We start from the raw sequence: 20,635 nt of genomic DNA, 5'->3' as shown, positions 1-20,635 counted from the left end.
GGGGGCAGGGGTTGGTGGTAGAAAAGGGGACTGGGAGCAGCAGTAATGTTGACACCAGAACTGTAGTGCCCTTGGCCTGCTGCAGTTTTTGCAGCAGTGGTGGGTAGAGGCTCCCAACAGGGCTTGGGGGGCTGCCTGCAGCCTATGGGTTGCACACCCCTGCTCTACAGTGCCCATTCCAGAATACACATTGCTAAAATCTGTCCCTGACTTTTGCTGGGGAGGGAAGTATCTTCCCCCAGCTCCCTTTCCACTCATGCCCAGCTACAATGGAGTCTTGCCTTGGAAGCAACAGACCAGGAACTCTGCTGGAGACACATGGAGGCCTCTACCCCTTCTCCATACAGCCAAGGAAAGGCAACATCATCATTTGTATTCTGCTGATCACCTCCTTCCCTAGAGTCTGACATGCTTATCGCATAGGAAAGCGGGGACCTTTGTCAGCTGCTGCTACTCAGACAGCTCCTTGGGCGTTTACTCTTCCCAGGCTCAGAACCGTCACAGCTCTTTCTTCAAAAAGCCCACCCCCTCCCTCCCAAAATATTGCCACAGGCTTTCAAAGCCTCATAGATCACATGGCCATGATTGTCAAATTGGGGACATCCCGAATTTCAGCCCTTCATTATCCTTGCAATGCCTTCAGTTTTCTTCTCTAATTCGGGGGTCAACTGGGGCTAATGAGATCGCCATGGACGCTGCCCACACTAACTGTGAAACACCTACAGATGCCTCAGGAGCAGGCCCAGCATTGAAAGCTGGCCCAGTCAGGAACCCGCCAAGGGCCCAACCGCCAAATGGACACATCGGGGAACAGTGCCGCTGGCTACCGTCATCTGTCTCAGTCTTGTGCACAGACTCAGACATGCTGACAAGATGGACATAGGTAATGCCACAACAACCAGTGGCTTCTCACTACATTTGGGATGTTAACCAGAGTTAAGTCAATAATCCATGGTTAGACATGATCTCTTCTGAACTGGGCCGTATTTGCTGTAGTAATTGCCACTCCTTGTCCAAGTTCCACCATATCAAATATGCCTTATTACAGAAGCACTTTCTAGACCCAAAGAGCCTTGCTTCAAATTCTTCCAAAGAATGAGCAACATCTCACAAAGACCCAGAAATCTCCCAGAATGTATTCCTTTCGGTTTTGTTACCTTCCTTATGGAGCCTTATGGAGCTTCCTTATGGAGCTTATAAGCTTCCTTATGGAGCTTATTGTTTTCAAGCTACATTTGGCCTAAGAGTCTGTAGCAGTTTGTTGTCGAATTTCGATAGCAACCCACCTGTTTCTTTTGCTACCATGGTGCCGAATTTGGCAGAAGTGTGGCCCATAGAGGGAGGCGGGGGGGGGGGGAATTGGCCCACAGACTCCCCAGACTTGCTTACCCTTATGCTAGGGGAAGATTTTTCCCCCTGTGCACCTGGCTCTATTCTGCCAAAGGACCAGCATATTTTCCACATACACAGGAGCACATCATCTGTAACTTTTGATTATTTAGTCAAGTTAGCAGATCACCCACATCAGGTCCTCAAGGACCAACAGAGATGAGAACAGAACTTAAAAAAAAAAAAAAGAGGCTTCATTGAAAAACAGTAATGAAATTGTAATTTAATGGGTAACTGAACATCATCCCAGAGATGAAAGGGGCGGGGGGAGAGAGAGAGAGAGAGAGAGAGAGAGAACTGATGATGCTACATCTAGGTTGGAGGAAAGGAGGGGGAATTGCAGTGTGAACTGAAAGCTAGCAAAAGGAAGAGCATGCATGTTATACCTTCCCATCCTTATGCTCTGTCCAAAACACAGGGAGAGGGAACAGAGGGGCAAGGGAACTGAGATCCTTGTGTCAGAGTAGGATCCTAAAAAGTGACTTTCCTGAGCCATGGACAGCCTTTACCAGGCAGAGTCCACTGGAAGTGGGAGTGCAGAAAAGGGCACAAAGCTGAGATTCCAGGCTAAGTCAAGCTGAGTTTTTCCCAGCAAGACCATTTTTCTGGAATCACCTGGAGTTCAGGAGTTTAGAGGTGCAAGAATATGCACCCAGCTGGGACTTCCATCTTCCCCAACTTGGTGTCCTCTAGATGTGTTGGATTACAACTCCTATCATCCCCAGCCAGCATGGCCATTGGGGTTGGGAAGGTTGCAATAGACGGTTTCAGCAGGAACTTTCACGTGCACATTGTCCTAGTCCACTACAGCCATACTAGCTCACCTTTCTGGACTAAATGTAACATTTGGGCCAAGGTGCTTGTGAGGGGGACACACAAATGGCAGCAGAACAGTGCTCTCTCGCATCAATTCACATAAGACCATCGTACGCCCCTCCTTCTTGAGATACTGTGTTCCTTGCTTTGAAGTCCAAGGGCTGAGAAATCAGGATGCAACATTGGACTATTTATACGAAAGGCTGAACATACAAGGAAAATAATGCTGTTTTTGTCCCCAGATCAATAGGGACAATTGCTACCAATCTCACCAGATTGCCAGGCAGAGCAAATGGATGGGAAGGGCAACACCTGCATCCCTCCCTTCCAGAGGATAATGGTCGCATTGATAAAGGCCACCAACCTGCACATCCCTTGCCTACAGAGGGAGGAGGGGACGCAACGATCTCCTCTGCTAAACAAGCCACCAGTATTGAAGATCATCCCCCCAAATGGCGAGGCATGAGGATGAAGGAATGGGGATGTCCAGGAAGGGGACCACAGACCATAAGAATTGCCTTGCTGGGTCAGATCAATAGTCCTTCTAGCTTAGCAACCCATCTCCAAGAGGAGCTGGAAGGGAATGTTAGAGCGCAGGGCATGATGAGACATATCCATCTCTGAACATGGGGGTTGAATTTCTAACTGTTACCATCAGCAACTAACCAACAGGCTCCACCTCCATGCATTTGTCTCCTCAAAATGCAAGCTGCTAAGCCGGCCTTCCCCAGCCTGGTGCCCTCCAGGTGTGTTGAATTACAACTCTCATCATTCCCAGAATACAGGAAGGCCATGTTAGGTCATCACAACGTCCCGTGAAAACAAGTTCCACATGTTACCGATCAGCTGCGTGAAACAGGACTTGTTAATTTTTCCTCAAACCTCAAATCAAAAGGAGAATCACCATTTATTCCCTTTATCCCCCTTTTTGAGAGTTCACATCCATTAGCTTGTTATAATCCTTACAACAACCCTGTAAGGTAGGTGAGTATTATTGTCCCCAATTTGCAGATGGGGAGGGGGCTGATATTTGATTGAAGGGGAGGAATTCCTGTTTCATAACTCAGTTTCTTAGGCTGTAACCCTACCTTAGTTCTCCAAAAGAGGGAAAGGGGGCCGTGAGGAAACTAATATGCACCCCTGTGGTACATTCTTGAACCGTCTCACAGAAGCCTGAAAGCCAATGGCCCAATTTCTCCAGAAAAGGGTGGGGTGTCAATTCAGGAGCAGTGGTGGCTGAATCCAATGAGCATTCCTTGACCTACTCTCTCTGTGCTGCTGACAGACAAAAATAAAATTACAAACGAGATGTGGCTGAGCCTTAGGGTCAGCCACAATGTTAAGGAATAAGAGCACTCCAGCCAAATAGCAAACATCACTTTTACAAGAGGCATCTGGTAACCTCTCTGGCTGTTCACTGTCAGCTCCCGTCTCCACCCCTTCCCCAGTCACCCCGCCTTCTTCTGCAGATTCAGAACAGAGCATCATGATAATTTAATGGCTGCTTTCGCCTCTCTAACAAGCTTCAAAGACTTCTTCCAGAATGATGCCCCTTTCTGAGGGGTGAGGAATGGCACCCCCTCTGCGAAAGGGTCTGTCCTTGGAATTCTTAGAAAAGAAGGAAGGAAGAGATTGACTGAATCTTATTGGAGGGAAAGATGTTGAGATAAAAGCTCTTGGATGAAGAGAGCACATTAAACAGCTTGCAAATGCAAGAATAATAATGGTTAAAATCCTGGAGGAAAAGACTATAAGGCACTGAGTGAGAGAATCATGATCTTCCCTAAGAACACAGAAAAGCTGCCATTCCCAGGGCATCAAGAGAATATCCTCATCCCAGCACTGCAAAGTATTTCAGGCTCTAATGACCCAAACACATCTTAAGAACAAAAAACAAGACTCCTCTCCTCTGACACCAAAAAGTAGACAAAAGAACCTGCAAGGAAGGGTTACATTGATCTCATCTTCCAAGAGGCAGAGCTCCCTCTACAAAAGAATCCATTCTCTGCAACAGACAAGGGTTTTCCACAAGGCAAGCACAGGCGTTGGCATTGGGCAAGGTGGATAAAAATATTTTTAATTAAAAAAATAAGTGTCTCTCCTTAAAAAAAAAAAATCCCTGATCTAATCTATATACACTCTTAAAACTGAATCACAGCTATCTACCAAATACATTCAGTTAAGTTCTAAGGGTATTATTTCAGTGCAAATCAGTAAGTTTTACTTCATTACAGCAACTAGTTTGCATATGCATACTTGTTCAGAAAATAGAGAAATTTCAAAATGGGAAACTAAATTTAACTCACTGGTTTAAATCAGTCTTCCCCCCCGCCCCCTTTCAAGATTTAAATGAATATACACTGGCACTTGACAGAGTATCTCCAGCTTTAAAACAAAAAACACACCCCTCAAGTTTCTAGCCATTATGGCTGCAGAGAGAAGTGTGATGATATGTGAGCAACATGTAGTAAAATTTCTGGTGGCCAAGATTCTGAGCAGTCAGGATTGGGGCTTGAGTGCTCTGCACTACTCCTCCCTCATAAGTAGCAAGGGAATAAATTTGCAAAAATAAACCAACATATACAAATAAACCTTTGCATAATCCATTTGAGCTATGGAATCCATCTTAGCACTGATTCCGATTTCTTTTATACACAGCCTCTCTCTAAATATGTTGAAAGGAATTTGTATTCTGTGTAGGTCCAAGTTGGCTCCTAAGAACTTGGAATCTCTTTCCATTTCTGAATGCACCCCCTCTGCTTTGATGACCAAGGATTCCAAGTGGGGCACTCAGTTTTCTTCTCCCTCCTCTCTCCCCCCACATCCCCAAACACACAACATTTTGCCACCTAGCCCAGAATTAAGTCATAGAATCATAGAATAGTAGGGTTGGAAGGGGCCTATAAGACCATCAAGTCCAGCCCCCTGCTCAATACAGGAATGCAAGTCAAAGCATCCCTGACAGGTGGCTGTCCAGCCTCGTCTTGAATGCCTCCAGTGTGGGAGAGCCCACCACCTCACTAGGGAATTGTCAGCTGAACTGTTGAAATGTGGGGCTACCCTACCCACATCAGAACATTTTAGCCAAAACAGAAGAACAGCTGCACTGATTTTTACTGATAATTTCTCTTTAGGGTGCATAAATCTCCATCATGGCTACTAGCCATTATGGTTATTTGGCATATCCAAGTCCAGAGGCAGCATGTCACTGGAAACAAGTTCCTCAGGAGCAACACCGGGGGATGGGGATTGCCTTCATGCTCTGCTTGTAGGCTTCCTGGAGGCATCTGGTTCATCCTGTGAAAACAGGATGCTGGACAAGATGGATCTTCGGTCTCCCCTAGCAGGGCTCCTCTTATGCCATTGTTGCTCTTTTGCCCATTCAAGGGGTGAAGTGAGTTGCAACAGGCAATGCCTTTCCACCCACATAGTCCCAGCAACTCTACGGTCCTGCAACTCACACTGCATTTCATTCTGCGATAAGAGACCATGTAGGATCAGGGCCTTCAAACTGCCTCCCCTTCAGGGAATCCTTCCTATTTTGATTCATCTGCTGAGGAAGCATTGCTCGTTGCAGGGAATTAAGGGGTGGGTGGGGGACAACACTCCCTGCTCATAGAGGGGTGACTGCCTTTGCCCTCTACAAACTGACTGTAGACTGGTGTGTGTGTCCCAGACTGCCATGACTGGTGGGTGTGTCCCAGAGCATACAGACAGCACTTCCCTGCAAGAGGAAGAGACCGATGATTGTTGATTTTCAAGGAAGCTTTGCCACCATGACTGATTTTCTCCTTAAGGAATCTCCAAGAAGCCTCCAAGAAGCCCTTGGGTTTACCAGCAGGAAAAGCCACTGATGTAAAAAACAATAGGGCTGTTAGCTGTGATGGAGGGTGCTTGGATTTCCTTATGGGGGCACAATGGATGACCCAAGATAGTCAGCCAAGAGGACCACAGGGCTGGAACATATAAGACTGGGGTGGTCATTTCAGGATAAGACTCCGTAATCTTAACTGCATGAAGCAGTTGAGATAGGTAGGTGATCTTAAAGTGGTTTCTGTATTATTAATAGCAGCTCAAGTACCCACGGCAAACTATTGGAAGATGTTTATAGTCCCACCTTTGTTGGTTGGTTTTACAGGATCTGGAACGCTGCAGTCATGTCGAAGCTAACATGCCCATATCTACAACCGCAGAATGAACTGATGCTAAAGACAGAACAATGGATAGAAAGATGGCTACTGTTTTGCAAATCTTCTGAAATAACAATATGCAACCACTTACACTGTTCTCTTTGATCTGAATTATTTTGGATACTGACTACGGCAGCTTTCCCCCCACATTATGGAAATTATTATTGATACATTAATAATACATTACATTAATTGATGTGGCATTATTATTATTATTAACAATAATTTCCATTATTATTATGGAATTACGGGACTTCCAGTCTGACAGATCAAGAGTGTGCCAAGCTGGGGAAGGCTGGGCCATGGAATGACCTCTGGTATTTTGTATTTCTTACTTTTCAAATATTTTTTAAAAGAAATACTCTTCTGCACAAACCAGTCCACTAGAATCCTTTCCTGCTTTCATAACCCATATGAAGCATACCAACTGAGACTGGTCACTTGCTTTCATCCATGTTTGGCTGACTGGGTTCACAGTTTTGCTCCCTCCTGCTGCTTCTAATTCTGAACTCACACATTCAAGGATGAGCCATTTCTAGAAAGTTCTCCAGGATACACTGGGGATTGCTCAGTAGACTCAAGACCAGTATGACAAGTAGTCCAAGCAGTCATTTGGGGAGGCAATATTTTTAGGGATGCAATGAAGTAGCATAGAATGTTACTGAGCCCCAGCATCCTCTGAGAGAGGTTTTGGGGTGCACATCTTGGATAATATAGTGCAGCCACCTGGGAATTGGGCCTATCCTACACTCAGCTATTGATGCACACACCCTTCAACAGTGTATCTTTGCTGGTTGTCAAACCTGGGTAGATGAATCAAAGAATCAAGTGAGGCAGGAAGGGCCTTGACTGGCAGTCTAATTAATCTACTCCTTTGAATTGGTAAAATTCCCCGGACTATAAACAAACCCAACTCTCTTAAAGCCTCCATAAGTTTACGCTCCTTCCAGCATATAACTAGAGGCCAGACATTTGGCAGAGTGGACATGCTTCACAATAGCATCTCCTGTAGCAAATTCAGTGGGTGTGAGTTTTATGGCATGTTCCTGGTCTGACAAGGGAAGGACGGGGGGGTGTTCCATGCGACTCCACTTGTTTGCTTGAGTGCATTTGGAGCCATTTGATTTACAAGCCCTCTAGCACACTGCACTTAGTCTCCGCTTGAGGCGCTCCAGTCACGTTTGCAATGAGTCAGTCTGGGGCTCAGTGTAGCCTGGGCTTTTTAGACTTCCACAACTCCTCTCCTAGTAGTTTTGCAGGCTGTAGAACCAACAGGTTCTTGGCCATCTTTTGGCATCCCTCGTAAACAGCTGTTCTCTATCTCTTTATGGCCGCCTTTATAAGTATTTGAAAACAGCTATTTTGTTCCCCACCTAACCTTATTTTCTTTAAACTAAACATGTCCAGCTCCTTGCTTCAAAACCCTCCTATCATCTTCACTAATTCCCTTGGAATGCCTTTCAGCTCTTCTGCAAGGATGGCATAAAAGATGACTCCCTACCAATATACCCAAATGTTGCTGTACATGATTTGAGCGAGGGCTCAGTTAGTAGAAAGTGGACTTCCCTCACCACAGAGAAACTACCTAGAATTAAAGTGAAGGGCTTTTCCAGTTCTGGGTATCAGGGGGTGGGGGAAGAGGTGAGATATCTGCTACCTCTGGTTTTAGAGAACTGCTGAGCATCTGGGTGAGAATGTGGGAATCTCCAGTCCCATCTATCCCTTTCACACAGCATTAGCTGACAGGCCACAGCTTACAAGAATGCTTTTAACTTTTAAAGTCACGAGAGGCATCTTACAAGAGAGATGTGTCTTTTTTAGGACAGTACTGTTGAAAGGCATACACCAAATTGGTTGGGTATTCTGTTAATGCAGTTTTAGGACTAGCCTGCACCCACCTGCCCACCCAGACAGTCCTTGCCTCCAATGCCCTGTCATTCCTCCCCTCCCTCTCAAATGCACACCATTTAAAATAAGCAGTTCCTGCATGCAGTAGCCTTCCCCAACCTGGTGCCCTCCAGGTGTTTTGGGACATTAACTCTCACAATTCCTGAGCAATGGCTGGGACTGATGGGAGTTGGTCCAAAACACCTGGACTAAAATGCATGATAAAGAACTGAACTATGGGGTAGGGGTAGGGGAGGGGAGGGGAGGGGAGGGGAGGTGTTTTCTGGCATACACATGAGCTGAGGGAGCCTGAATCCAGACACTCATGAGACTCAGCACTCTTCTGAAACCCCACAGTGCACAGAAGGGATTGGAGGAGGAGGAATAATAAATACATAGCCCAAATAGAAGAACCAGAAGCACTCAAATGTTAAGAATCTGCAATAAATGTATGAATCCACAAGTTCTGGGACAGGATGTGGGCTTAATTTGAGACGGGTCTCTTCAGAACCTCTATTCCATGCCAGATCTGAGCGCTGGAGCCCAGGGACTAAACAACAGAGCTCTCTTAAGCATGCACAGAGTGCCTTTCCTTCAACACTAACTGCCTTCAATCAGTTCCAGGCACCTGGAATTGGGGCAGCTTTGCAGTTTTTTAAAATTAGTCAGGCACACCTACATTCTTAATTTCTGCCAGACTGATGATCAGAGACACCTAGAGTGGACTCTTCCAATTTACAAAGTCTTCACTATCTGATCACCTGGAAGTGATTCTTTGACACCCCAGGCAACCAACCTGCTTACAAGTGTGATTTAAGGGATGGGTCTCCAGAGGCTTCTAGGAAGAATTTCCCAGTTAGGAAGTACCTCAAAGTTAGGATGGTGGCTCATGGCACCCCTAACCCTCCCTCGTCCCAAAGGGGAATAAAAAAACCTTCACTGACCCCTCCTTCAGCTGGCCCAATGTTCTCCTTCATCGTCATCCTCCATTTGAGGTCCTCTCCCGCCGAGGAAGTGGGGCCATCTCCACAGAGCAACACAGAGCTCCTGTTGGCTCGAGTCACCTTGACCTGCTGGTGAGTTGAATCACTCCCATATCCTGAGGAACACCGGAAAGTGCTCGAGGTTGACCCACTAACGGATGACTTGCTTTGGGAGGCAGGCAGCTTGGAGCAGGTGCCATCTGCCCCCTTGCCAACAAGTGGCTCTTGTGCAAACGGCAGCCGTGGAGGCTCCTCTGCGACTTGAGCATCCATCTGATCCACCAAGGGTGATGGCGTGGACAGCTCTGAGATCGTGCCCTTCTCTGCCATCCAAGACACACCCCACGTGGCACTCGATAAGCTTTCGTTTCCTTCTTCACTATTCCAGGCCTCAGGGGACTCTTCAGCCACAGTTGCTGGCGTCTCCGACTTTGGTTGCTCCCAAGACCTGCACACCACCACCGTGTCTGTGTCATCCCCCTGGGGTCCTTCAGGCAACGCTTCCCATTGCAAAGGCACCAGAATGGCTTGGCTGTTGCCAGATCCCGGCCTCTGAAAGGCAACCAGCTGGCTTGCCACCTTTTCACGGTTTTGCTCTGCTGGGTTGTCAAGCAGGCGGGCAATGACAGTAGTCCCTCCTTCGAGAAGGTCTCCTGGAGTTCCAGACCCAGAGGAGGTATTTTCGGTCACCAGGTGAGCTCTCTCAAGTTTCCCTTGGAATCTCTCCCTCACCTGCACAACTTGCCCTTGCTCTAGACCCTCTGGTTCCAAAGAGGGACAAGCCTCCCCACATGAGGCTGTGTTTTGGTGCAAGCTCCTGGCAACATCCTTTCCTTCCTCCTGCAAGGGAGACACTCTGAACTTCTTTACTGCCTCCTCTTTCTTCTCCTCCTCCTTCTCCTCTTCTTCTTCAGCAGCAATCTCAGCCCCTTTGGAGGGTCCCTCCACCACCAGATCAACTGTCTCTGGCGCCATCCTCTTCTTCCCCTTCCTCCTCCGTTTGAAGCGGGCTTTTCTTTTGGGGGAGAGGGGAGCATTCCCCACCTCCCCAGCTTGCTCTTTCGGCTCTTTAACACAACCCAGAGTATTCCCCATCTCCCTGGTGCGCAAGACACCAGTGACAATGCAGCTAAGCTGGCACTAGGCTCCTGGATAAATCCCAGCCGCCGCTTCATCAGATTAGATGCACATTTTAAAAAACACACACTAATGCAGGCACACTCATACGCACAGAGACGCGCGCGCACACACACACACTCACACCAAGATTCTCCCCTTCTAGCCACTGCCGTTTTCAGACAGCCATCTTACGAGGCTGGGAGCTGGAGGAAGACACATTCAAAGCATCTCACTGCAGTTCAGAAATCACTTGACCTAAAAGCAGACGGAGCCCGGATTGGCTGCAGCTTTCTCTCTCCAAATATGAGGTAATGGGAGTGCTACCCTCTGTAAGGCAAACAGAAAGCAGAGAGCCAGACAGAGGCTGGGAGGTGGCAGCAGGAGGGAAGGAGGGAGAAAGATGCTGCTCCGGGGTGTGGCACAAAGACAGATGGATGGAAATCAGGAAGCAAAGTTTTGTTTAAAAAAACACACCACAACAAAAAAGATGTTGAGCGAAGGTAGCAAAAAAAGAGAGTGAGAAATAGAAAGAAGAAAAATCTGAGAAGGAGACAGATGCACTGTGCATACCAACAGAAAATGCCCAGAGCTGCTGCGTTCAAGACAGAATAGAGGAAGTTGGACAACAACATTCAAGGAGTTTGGGAAGATAAACCTTCGCAAACCTGGAAAGAGAAAAACCGCTTGAGCCCAGTTATACCTAAATATTTGGTGCCGACATTGCAGCATGTCAAATCCAAATCCAGCCCTGAAAATCTTTATTATGATATACTTTTGCAATGCCCCTCTATCATGTAGATGCAGCTAAGGCTTTGGAGGTGTCTAGATCCTAAAAGGGGAGCTGATTGAATCCCAAAACCATTGGATAAGAAATAGAGGTTCCTGGATAAGGAAAGCAGCCACTCAGATGTGCATCCATTACAAATTCTCCACAGGGGGAAATGGAGGTTACCAGAGCTCCAGCGCTGAGGGAGGCGGAGGGGAGGTCAGACTTTATTTGAGCCAGGGCCCAACCCCAAAAGCCAGCCAAAAGCCAGGCCCAGACCCCAAAGACCATATGCCTGTGAGGATGGTGTGCTTTTTTTTTAATCCATTCAATCAATGTCCATTTTTAATCCATTCAAGTTCCTGAGGAGCTTTTATCATCATCATTGAGATGTGAACGAACTGCATTTCTCCCCTGATTATTTGGGACTAGCACAGGGCGTAACCAGAAAGGGGTTTTAAATTTTACTGCTACAACACTATAACATTCTTTTATTTAAGTGGTATTTTTGTAAAAATTAATTTTTTTAAATAGCCAGAAAAATATTTTAACACAGATATTAAAAACTGATTCAAAAAAATTAACTGGATGATCAAATGATGCCCACTGCAAAGCTTACAAGGACAGTGTGTGCTGAGCGTCAAATAGCCGCTCAGGTGAATTGGACCTTCCCACCCACAGCAGCTATGTCATTGCACATGCGTGTGGAAGGGATCTGGAGTGGATCCACCCTACCACATTATTGTAATTTGATAGGGGGTCCAGACAACATATTCATCTGGCAACCCTCCTGTGTTTTCCTACTGCTCCTTCCAACTTTTTTCTTTCCATAAAAAATCTGTTAAGGAGGAAAAGATGGGACAGCTAGCTGCAAAAAGTGTTTTGATTGGTAGTGCTAGGAGCCGTCCATCTGGAACCACCCATAGCAGGATAACAATAAAGAAAGGTGAAATATACAGAAAAAAATGCATTATCCTTGATAGTGTGTGAAATCAATTGCAATTCTGCTTAGGGACAAACGAAGCCGCCTGATACAGAGTCAAGCCATTGGTCCATCTAGTCCAGTAATGTCGACACTGACTGGCAGCAGCTCTCCAGGGCTTCAGGTAGGAGTCTGGAGATGCTGGGGATTGAACCTGGGACCTTCTGCCTGCAAAGCAGGGGTTCCGCCACGGAGCTACAGGCCCTCATATCTTTTCTTGGATTTTACAGTGGAAGAACAATAATTATTCGTGCCAGTGGGCACCCATCTGAAAGCAGCCCATGTTTATAGTGTCACTTTCATTATTGTTGGCACCAAATGGAAAAGATGAGGGAAAGTAACAGAGCAGTATTTCCCCTTTTGATATTCCACGTCTGGGCCACAGGCAAAAGAGCAATGACAGGAGGCTCTAGTAAAAAGAGCCTCCTGTGGAAAAAAAAAAAGCAGCATGTAAACCTGGGGTCTCCAACGTGGTACCTACAGGCACCACTGTGCCCACAGACACCTCTCTTGGCAACCACCAGGCTCCCTGCCCATCAGTCTTTTTATTGGGGGGGGGGGTTTAAAATAAATTAACTAGGAGGCTGACATGCTGCAAAGTGAAGTGCCAGCATCCACAGCCATTTTTATTTCCAATAATGCCTCTGGGCCCCGTGTGGCATTCTTAGCCCAGTTACTTATCTCTGATCCTCATCTGTTTGCACAGAGAGCTGTAAGTTCAAAAGAGTGGTTTTACATTTGGGATCTCAGGAACCACGTCTGCCTTGTTCTTATTCTTGAGTAAGCTACTTTTCTTTTAGACTTACCAGTTTGCCTTCTAGGAAACTGGTGTTTTGTTACTGCCCATCCAAGTGCTCTCTTGAGCACCAGGACAGGTTTGATTTTTTCCAGCACAAAATTAAAAGCACAAACAGTTCTTTTTTTAGCCAAGCACATATCAGCATTTCATTTCTGGGCCTTGCCTTGCTCCAGCTGTGTGTAGCTGACCAATTTGGGTAGGATGAGGATGTTCATCCATCCACAGAGCATTAATTTCTCTTTCTTTCTTTTAAGAAAACTTCGCTCATATGCTTGTCAAAGCAGTGCATGGTAGTAATTATATTAATATAACATTTATTAACTTTAATATGTTAAAGCAAAATCTCACACTGAAATACAAATGACAATTTTTTCAAAAATAAAGGATATTCCATTTTTAATGAAAATATTCACTGGGCAGTATCCAACAGGGCTGTTATGTAAGCAGCCCCTCCCACCGATTCCGTTGTGCACGTGGGACCTACCACTCGCGCAATGGAGATTTGTTTCCTATAGGAAGCCCTGAAACAAGTGGAAATCTCATTTCTGCATTGGGACAGGTTGGCAGGGCTCCCTTATGTAAGCTCCGCTGACCTGCCCCGTTCCAGAAACGAATGTTGCCACTCATTTCCAATTGCTTCTGGAAGCACTAAGTCTCCATTGCACAAGCAGTGGGTCTCGCTTGCAGAACGGAATCGGCAGAGGCGCAACGGAATCGGAGGAGGCACAGCACCCCGTTGCTCAATGTTTCTCTTTTCTCGTTCATTCATACAGTCAGGGCCAGAAATATCGGAACAAGGATAACTGTTTTGGCAGTTGGCCTCTGTACACCACCACAGTGAAGTTGAAAGGAAACACACCCAGATGGGAGCAAAGTCAGGACTTTCAGCTGTAATTCAAGGGGTGTGACAAAAGTGGGGCACAAACCATTCAGGAAGGACAGCCAGGGGCATACACACACTCCCATCGTTGGTGGCTCATAAGTAATAGAACGAATGGCTGACAAGCGGCTGCATGGCCAGGTGTGGCCTGTTTCCTGGGTACCCCATGACCAAACAAGCAGATAAAAGGCCTGGAGGTGGTTCTGAGTGTTACATTTGCATTTGGTGGCTGTTCACTGGAACCCCCAACATGAGGTCCAAAGAGGTGTCCATGCGAGTGAAGGAGGCCATCGTTAGGCTGAGGAAACAAACTAAACCCATCAGAGAGATAGCAAAAACAGTGGGAGTGGCCAACACAACAGTTTGGAACTTCCTGAAAAAGAAGGAATTAACTGGCAAGCTCAGCAACAGCAAAAGGCCTGGAAGACCATGGAAGACAACTAAAGTGGATGACCGCAGAATTCTGCTCATGGTGAAGAGGAACCCTTTCACAACATCTGGCCAGGTCAAGAATGCTCTTGCGGAAGTAGGCATGTCATTGTCAACATCTACAGTCAAGAGACGGCTTTATGAATGTAAATACAGAGGCTTCACAACAAGGTGCAAACCACTGGTAACGCTCAAGAACAGAAAGGCCAGATTAGCCTTTGCCAGCAAACACCGAAAAAAGCCTGCCCAGTTCTGGAATAAGAGTCTTTGGACTGATGAAACTAAGATTAACTTGTACCAGAATGATGGGAAGAGAAAAGTATGGAGAAGAAAGGAACAACTCATGATCCAAAGCATACCATATCATCTGTCAAACATGGTGGAGGCAGTGTTATGGCATGGGCATGTATGGCTGCCAATGGAACCGGGTCACTGGTGTTTATTGATGACCTGACTACTGATTAAAGCAGCAGGATGAATTCTGAAGTGTATAGGGCTATACTTTCTGCTCAGATTCAGCCAAATGCTGCCAAACTGATAGGACGCCGCTTCATATTGCAGATGCATCATGATCCAAAACATACAGCAAAAGCTACCCAAGAGTTTCTCCAGGCAAAGAAGTGGGATGTTCTTCAATGGCCAAGTCAGTCACCTGATCTCAACCCAATAGAGCTTGCTTCTCACTTACTGAAGACAAGGCTGAAGGCAGGAAGACCCATCAACAAGCAGCAGCTGAGGGCAGCTGCAGTAAAGGCCTGGCAAAGCATCTCAAGGGAGGAAACTCAGCATTTGGTCATGTCCACGGGTTCCAGACTTCAGGCAGTCATTGACTGCAAAGGATTTTCATCCAGGTATTAAAGGCGATCCTTAAGTTTGAGATGATGTTGGTTTATTCCATTACTTATGAGCCACCAACGATGGGTGTGTGTGTGTGCCACTGGCTGTCCTTCCTGAATGGTTAGTGCCCCACTTTTGTCACACCCCTTGAATTACAGCTGAAAGTCCTGACTTTGCTCCCATCTGGGTGTGTTTCCTTTCAACTTCAATGTGGTGGTGTACAGAGGCCAACTGCCAAAACAGTTATCCTTGTTCCAATATTTCTGGCCCTGACGGTATATAATTAGTTAACTTTGCTGTGGAGGCAGAGCCCCTTTGTCAAACTCTCCCTCCACAGTTGGAAATTTTACTTGTCCTCCAGGGCATATTGCATTACTTTCAATTAGATGCCCACTCAGATGTGCCTTCCCCATCTGCAAACTGCCTCAACTAGTCATTATTAAGCTATGTCCAACTGCAGCTGGATCAAAAGTCTTCCTGCCAACTGTCGAGGTAACATGGATGGATTTTCTCTCCTCACAGCAGCAGCACCTGATGATCAGGGGAACAACAGTTGCAAACAGATGCAAAAATGCTAGTTTAAAAAAAGGAAGAAAAGAAGGAAGGTGAGGTTTGGGGCAAGCTTCCACTCACCACCTGCAAAAAACCCCAAACAAATCTGCAGCAAAACCCAAACCAAACCTTAAGAAAACTTGATGCAGCACTAAAAGAAACTCCTCCATAAATGCAACTGAATATATTTCCCAACTGCTATGCAACAGATATTTGTATGATGACGTCGGAGAAACTTATTTTTAAATATTATTTTCTGAGACGGGAGAGCAACAACATCCTTATATTTGTTTATTTGATTTGATTGGTATCCCACCTTTCTACCAGAAATGGCACTCAAGGCAGCTTACAATCACTAATAAAACTTGATAAAACAATAAGCAAATACATTAAAAACAATTAAAAACACAACAACAACCAAGTAAAAACAGCATCCAGCTCAACAGACCCACTTACACACCAAAGTAATCCAGCTCAACAGACCCACTTACACACCAAAGTAATCCAGCTCAACAGACCCACTTACACACCACTTACACACCAAAGTCTGAATACTGCAGACTTTGCCTGCTGGCAGAATGACAGCAGAGAGGGAGCCAACCTGGCCTCCCTCAGCAGGGAGTTCCACAGCCAGGAAGCAGCCACCGAGAAGGCCCTCTTTTGCATTGCCACCAAACACACCTCTGAAGGCAGCTGTCTTGAAAGAAAGGCCTCTCCCGTAGATCTTAAAAACCAGGCAGACTCATATGAGAATGGGGTCTTTCAAGTAGCCTGGTCCTAAGTTGTATAGAGCTTTATAGGTCGTAAGCTACACTTTGAATTCTGCCTGGAAACAGACCAGTAACCAGTGAAACTGTCATAACAAAGGAGTCCTGTGCTCTTTGTAACAGCCCCAGTCAACAGTTTGGCTACAGCATTCTGGACCAGCTGAAGTTTCTGAAGTGTTTTCGAAGGCAGCCCCACACAGAGCGCATTACAGTAGTCCGAACAGGATGTAACTAAGGCATGCGTGACTGTGGCCAGATCTCAAGGAACGGGCACAGTTGGTGCACGAGCCTCAGCTATGCAAACACACTCCCAGCCACTGCCCAAACCTGGGCATGCAGGGTCAGGACCAAGTCCAGGACTGCCCCCAGACTGTGAGCCTGAGTCTTCAGGGGGAGGGTAGCCCCATCCAGCACAGGTGGAATCCCTATACCCTGACCTGCCTTTTGACTGACCAGGAGCACCTCTGCCTTGTCTGGGTTAAGTTTCAATTTGTTTGCCCTCATCCAGTTCATCACCAGCATGAGATACCAATATAGAACTAGAACAGAATATTTCTGAACATTTGAAAGGTTGAGACATATTTTATGCCTCAAGCCAAGAGTTTGCAAGATGAAAAACCTAGAAGTGGAATGCTTTTGGTAGCTGTGTCATGGTGTGGTCAAATGGACATTATATAAAGGCAGGCAGACTCAAGGGGTTAACAATAGAGGTCACACTGCCAGAAGAAATCCCCTTAATTCCAAATGGGAGTGGACGAATTCATACTGAAATGCAGCCAGCAGTTGGGTATCAGGAGAAGTCTCCAGGAGCACTTAAGCTCTAGTCAAGCTCTCTCCACCTAGTTTCTCACCCGGCCCCTGCCCCCAGAGCTGGTTGCTCTTCTCATCCCAATCTGGCTGAGCAACAGCAGAGACCCTGAAGCGTTTCCTGGGCACTAGGGTGCAGGCCGCCATCTACATGTTCACAGGGATTCATTGTTGGCCTCACCCACTCCAGTCAACCCTTCCCCCAGTCTTCCCTCCCCTCTTTCTCAATACAGCAGTGCCACATAGTGCCTGCATAGAGCAAAGAGCCTCACATGAATTTTTGGGGGGCGGGGGTGTTTCTGATAACTTGCAAAATTTTCAGCTACTTTTCCTTGAACAAACTATGGAAGCAAACAACCTCAAGACAAAGGAACAAGTAGATATCGTGAGAGTTATGATGCTGCCATGGCAAGCAGCATCCCTGCATCTCCTCAGAATGTCCTCAACCCTGGCTGACACTGGGGGGGGGGGGGGGCGGCTGAAAAGAAGCTCTGAGCATGATGGCATGACAGGATTTATTTGTTCTAACTAAACATTACCGGGCAAACAACTCAAGACTAACTGGCTTACATATTTACGATCAATTGATTTTATTTTATACCACCTCTCTTTCATCATGGAAGACAGTGTACAGAGGGAGCTCAAGATGGACTCAGATTCAGGCACTGACCAGACAGACTGGCAGCACAGTGGCTTCTTCATGTGCCTTCTGACTGGCAGCCAGTGCAGTTCCTTCAATACAGGTGTAATATGTGTATATCTAGCTGCTCCACTGAGCATCCTAGCTGCTCCATCCTGTACTAGCTGTAGCTTCTGAACCAAGTGCATAGGAAGTCCCACGTTGAGCACACTACAGTAGCCTAATTGTGAAGTTACCAGTGCATGGATCACAGAGGCTAGGGTATCCCTATCCAGTAATGGGTATAGTTCATGCACCAGCAGAGACAGGTAATGGGTGCTCCAAGTCACCGAGGTCACCTGGGGCTGTAGTGACAAAGATGGATCCAGGAGCACTCCAGATTAAGTACCTGTTCCTTCAGAGGAAGTGCAACCCCATCCATAACAGGTGGACAATCCAATTCCCAGACCTGGGAACCACCCACCCAGGATTCAGCTTCAGCTTTCCATTGGTGGAAGAAGATCAGCAAGGGGGTTGTCAAAAGATGGATTATCACAGTCCATGCATGCAAGTGAATCTCAGAATGGTCACCCCAAGAGAAGCCACCAGCTAGGACTGCCACTCAGAACTCAACTGTCCAAGCAGAATGCCCCAGAGAGGAAAATCTCACACCCATCAGATAAAGGGGTGGGGGGGGAACCAAATACTCCATGGGGAACACCAGAGCTGCCAAGGCTACTCATGGGTGTCCTGAGGCCACTGGCATCTTAGCACACTGTGTGACCGTCCTACACATCCACCACCAAAGCATACCAACTGCAAGGTTCCACATCTATCACTCTATCACACCAAAGTCAACTACCAAATGCTTGATACGCCTGACAACACTCCACTCTCACAATCCTCCCTCACCCCACTCAACTGCCCACCACCATGCAGGTTAGTAACAGGGAAGATCCTATACAATAAAGCCATTTCTTATAACCAAATCTTGAAAAGCATACAACAATTCATGCACATGATATAACCTGGATGCAAAAACTGTCTGAGCAACGTAGATAGAGACTGAGAAGACCTGGATTCAATTTTGTCTTCTGCCAAAGACCTTTTGCATGGCCACGGCAAGTCACCTTCTGGGAGGCAAGACCCCCATCCCAGCGGTGCGACAGGAACAGTGACCTTCCTCCACAACCTCAAGTACAGTGCTCATGGTTCCCATCCCTGCCCCCTGGCCCCCAAATAAAAGTACAATAGAACTTAAGGTCTCTTATGGCAAAAGTACCTCCACATCACAAAAACCAAAAAAGCACATGTAATGAGATTTTCAGACCTTCAGCACAAACCCAAACTCATTTACCAAGTTAAGAAATTATAACTGCCTCAGATGCAGTACAAAATCCCAGGATTTTAAGTGTCTTGGGTTAATTGCTATAAAACCCATTGGGAGTCCTAGCAATGTGGGAGCACAGCATCCTTCTCCAAAGCATAGCCATTTCCAGTTTTCACACTCAGCACTCCAGAACGCACCAAAGATCTCAGCCACCCAACTCAACTAAACTAGCAGCAGCCTTTCCAACAGCCTCAGTGCCCATAATATGCTCACATGGTCAGTCATAATTATGCAAACAATCAGCAAGGACAGCTGCATATTCTCCAACAGCCTGGCCTCCATGACACTGGAATATGCTGATTGCCCAGACCAATCAGCACATTGTCATCATCATTAAGGGTAGACTTTATCCTACGTGTGCAAGGTTGGCACCAAGATGCAACATGTACCTCTTCCTGTTTAATGTCCATCAACAAAAGAGAAAAGACAAATTCTTACCTGGAAGTGCAAGATAATCGTCCAGATCAGCCCCAAGGTCAGCTTGGGGTTGCCATCTGTTATGTCATCATTGCGAATGTTCACCAGCTTCACCTGGAAGGGAACCAAATATGAAGATGAGATAAAAAGAAGGGTGCTTGCTGCTACCTCATCACCGGTGCTAAAGACAGTCTTGGTGCACATGAGGCACCACACTGGGCCAAGCCAAAGGTCTACGCAGCCCAATGTTCCAAGTCCAATGGTGGCCATCCAGATGCCTGTAGGGAGAGTGTGAAGGGGATTGGCCATCCCCCAACATAAGAGCCTAGCAGGATGCCTTGCACCAAGCCAGACCATCAGTCCAGAAGCAGCTCTCTGAGGCCCTGGGCAATGGTCTTTCCCAGCTCTGCTACCACCAGATCTCGTTTTAAATGGAGATGCGGATGTCTGAGCCCAGGACCCATTGCATGCAAAGCATATGCTCTGACAAGGCTAAGCCCTTCCCTCTGGTACATATGCTGCCTCGAATATTACTGCTATTATGGCGCTATTAGTTGTCTGTTATTCTGCCAAAGGTGCTCACAGCAATACTGTGATACGGAGATCCCATTTGGTCACTCTGGCCAATGGTACTTGATAGATACCTTCCTATATAAACTTGTCTAGCCCTCTTTAAAGCCATCTCAGCTAGAAGCCATCACTCACCATCATGTGGCAGCAAACTCTCTAAGCCTTCTCCAACCTGGTGTCCTCCAGATATGTTGGACGACTGTTTCCAGCATCCACTAGCCAGCAATGCTTGCTGGGGAATGCTGGGAGGTGTAGTCCAACACATCTAGAGGGCACCTGATTGGGGGAGGCTGCCCTAAGTAACTGCTTCTCAAACTGTCGGATGGGTCACACAATAAGGGGCTATCCCCCATTTCTGGGGCTTTCCTTCTTTCCCTGGGCTGGCAGCACACCAGGACTCTCATGTGGCCCCTCATGTGAAGAGACAGGCCCCTCC

The 20,635-nt window shown here is 46.7% G+C and overlaps 1 protein-coding gene across 9 annotated transcripts in view; it reads right to left on the bottom strand.

Annotated features, from left to right (window-relative positions):
• MACF1 (microtubule actin crosslinking factor 1) overlaps positions 1-20,635 on the bottom strand; it is a 334,205-nt gene that overhangs the window by 211,280 nt on the left and 102,290 nt on the right. For 7 of the 9 annotated variants that reach the window (XM_084816162.1, XM_084816155.1, XM_084816156.1 and 4 more), the window contains exon 5: positions 19,651-19,743. In XM_084816162.1, the coding sequence (XP_084672288.1) occupies positions 19,651-19,743 (93 nt within the window). Of the gene's footprint in view, positions 1-9,226; positions 10,436-19,650; positions 19,744-20,635 lie in introns of those variants that run through there. The other 2 variants (XM_084816160.1, XM_084816161.1) reach the window with 1 other exon arrangement.

This window comes from Heloderma suspectum, chromosome 10, assembly GCF_057233095.1.
Source record: "Heloderma suspectum isolate Gila_16-S chromosome 10, 16-S_ref, whole genome shotgun sequence".
NCBI lineage: Eukaryota > Metazoa > Chordata > Lepidosauria > Squamata > Helodermatidae > Heloderma > Heloderma suspectum.
Note: the sequence above shows the minus strand (reverse complement) of the source record. Positions and strands in the feature narration are given on the sequence as shown.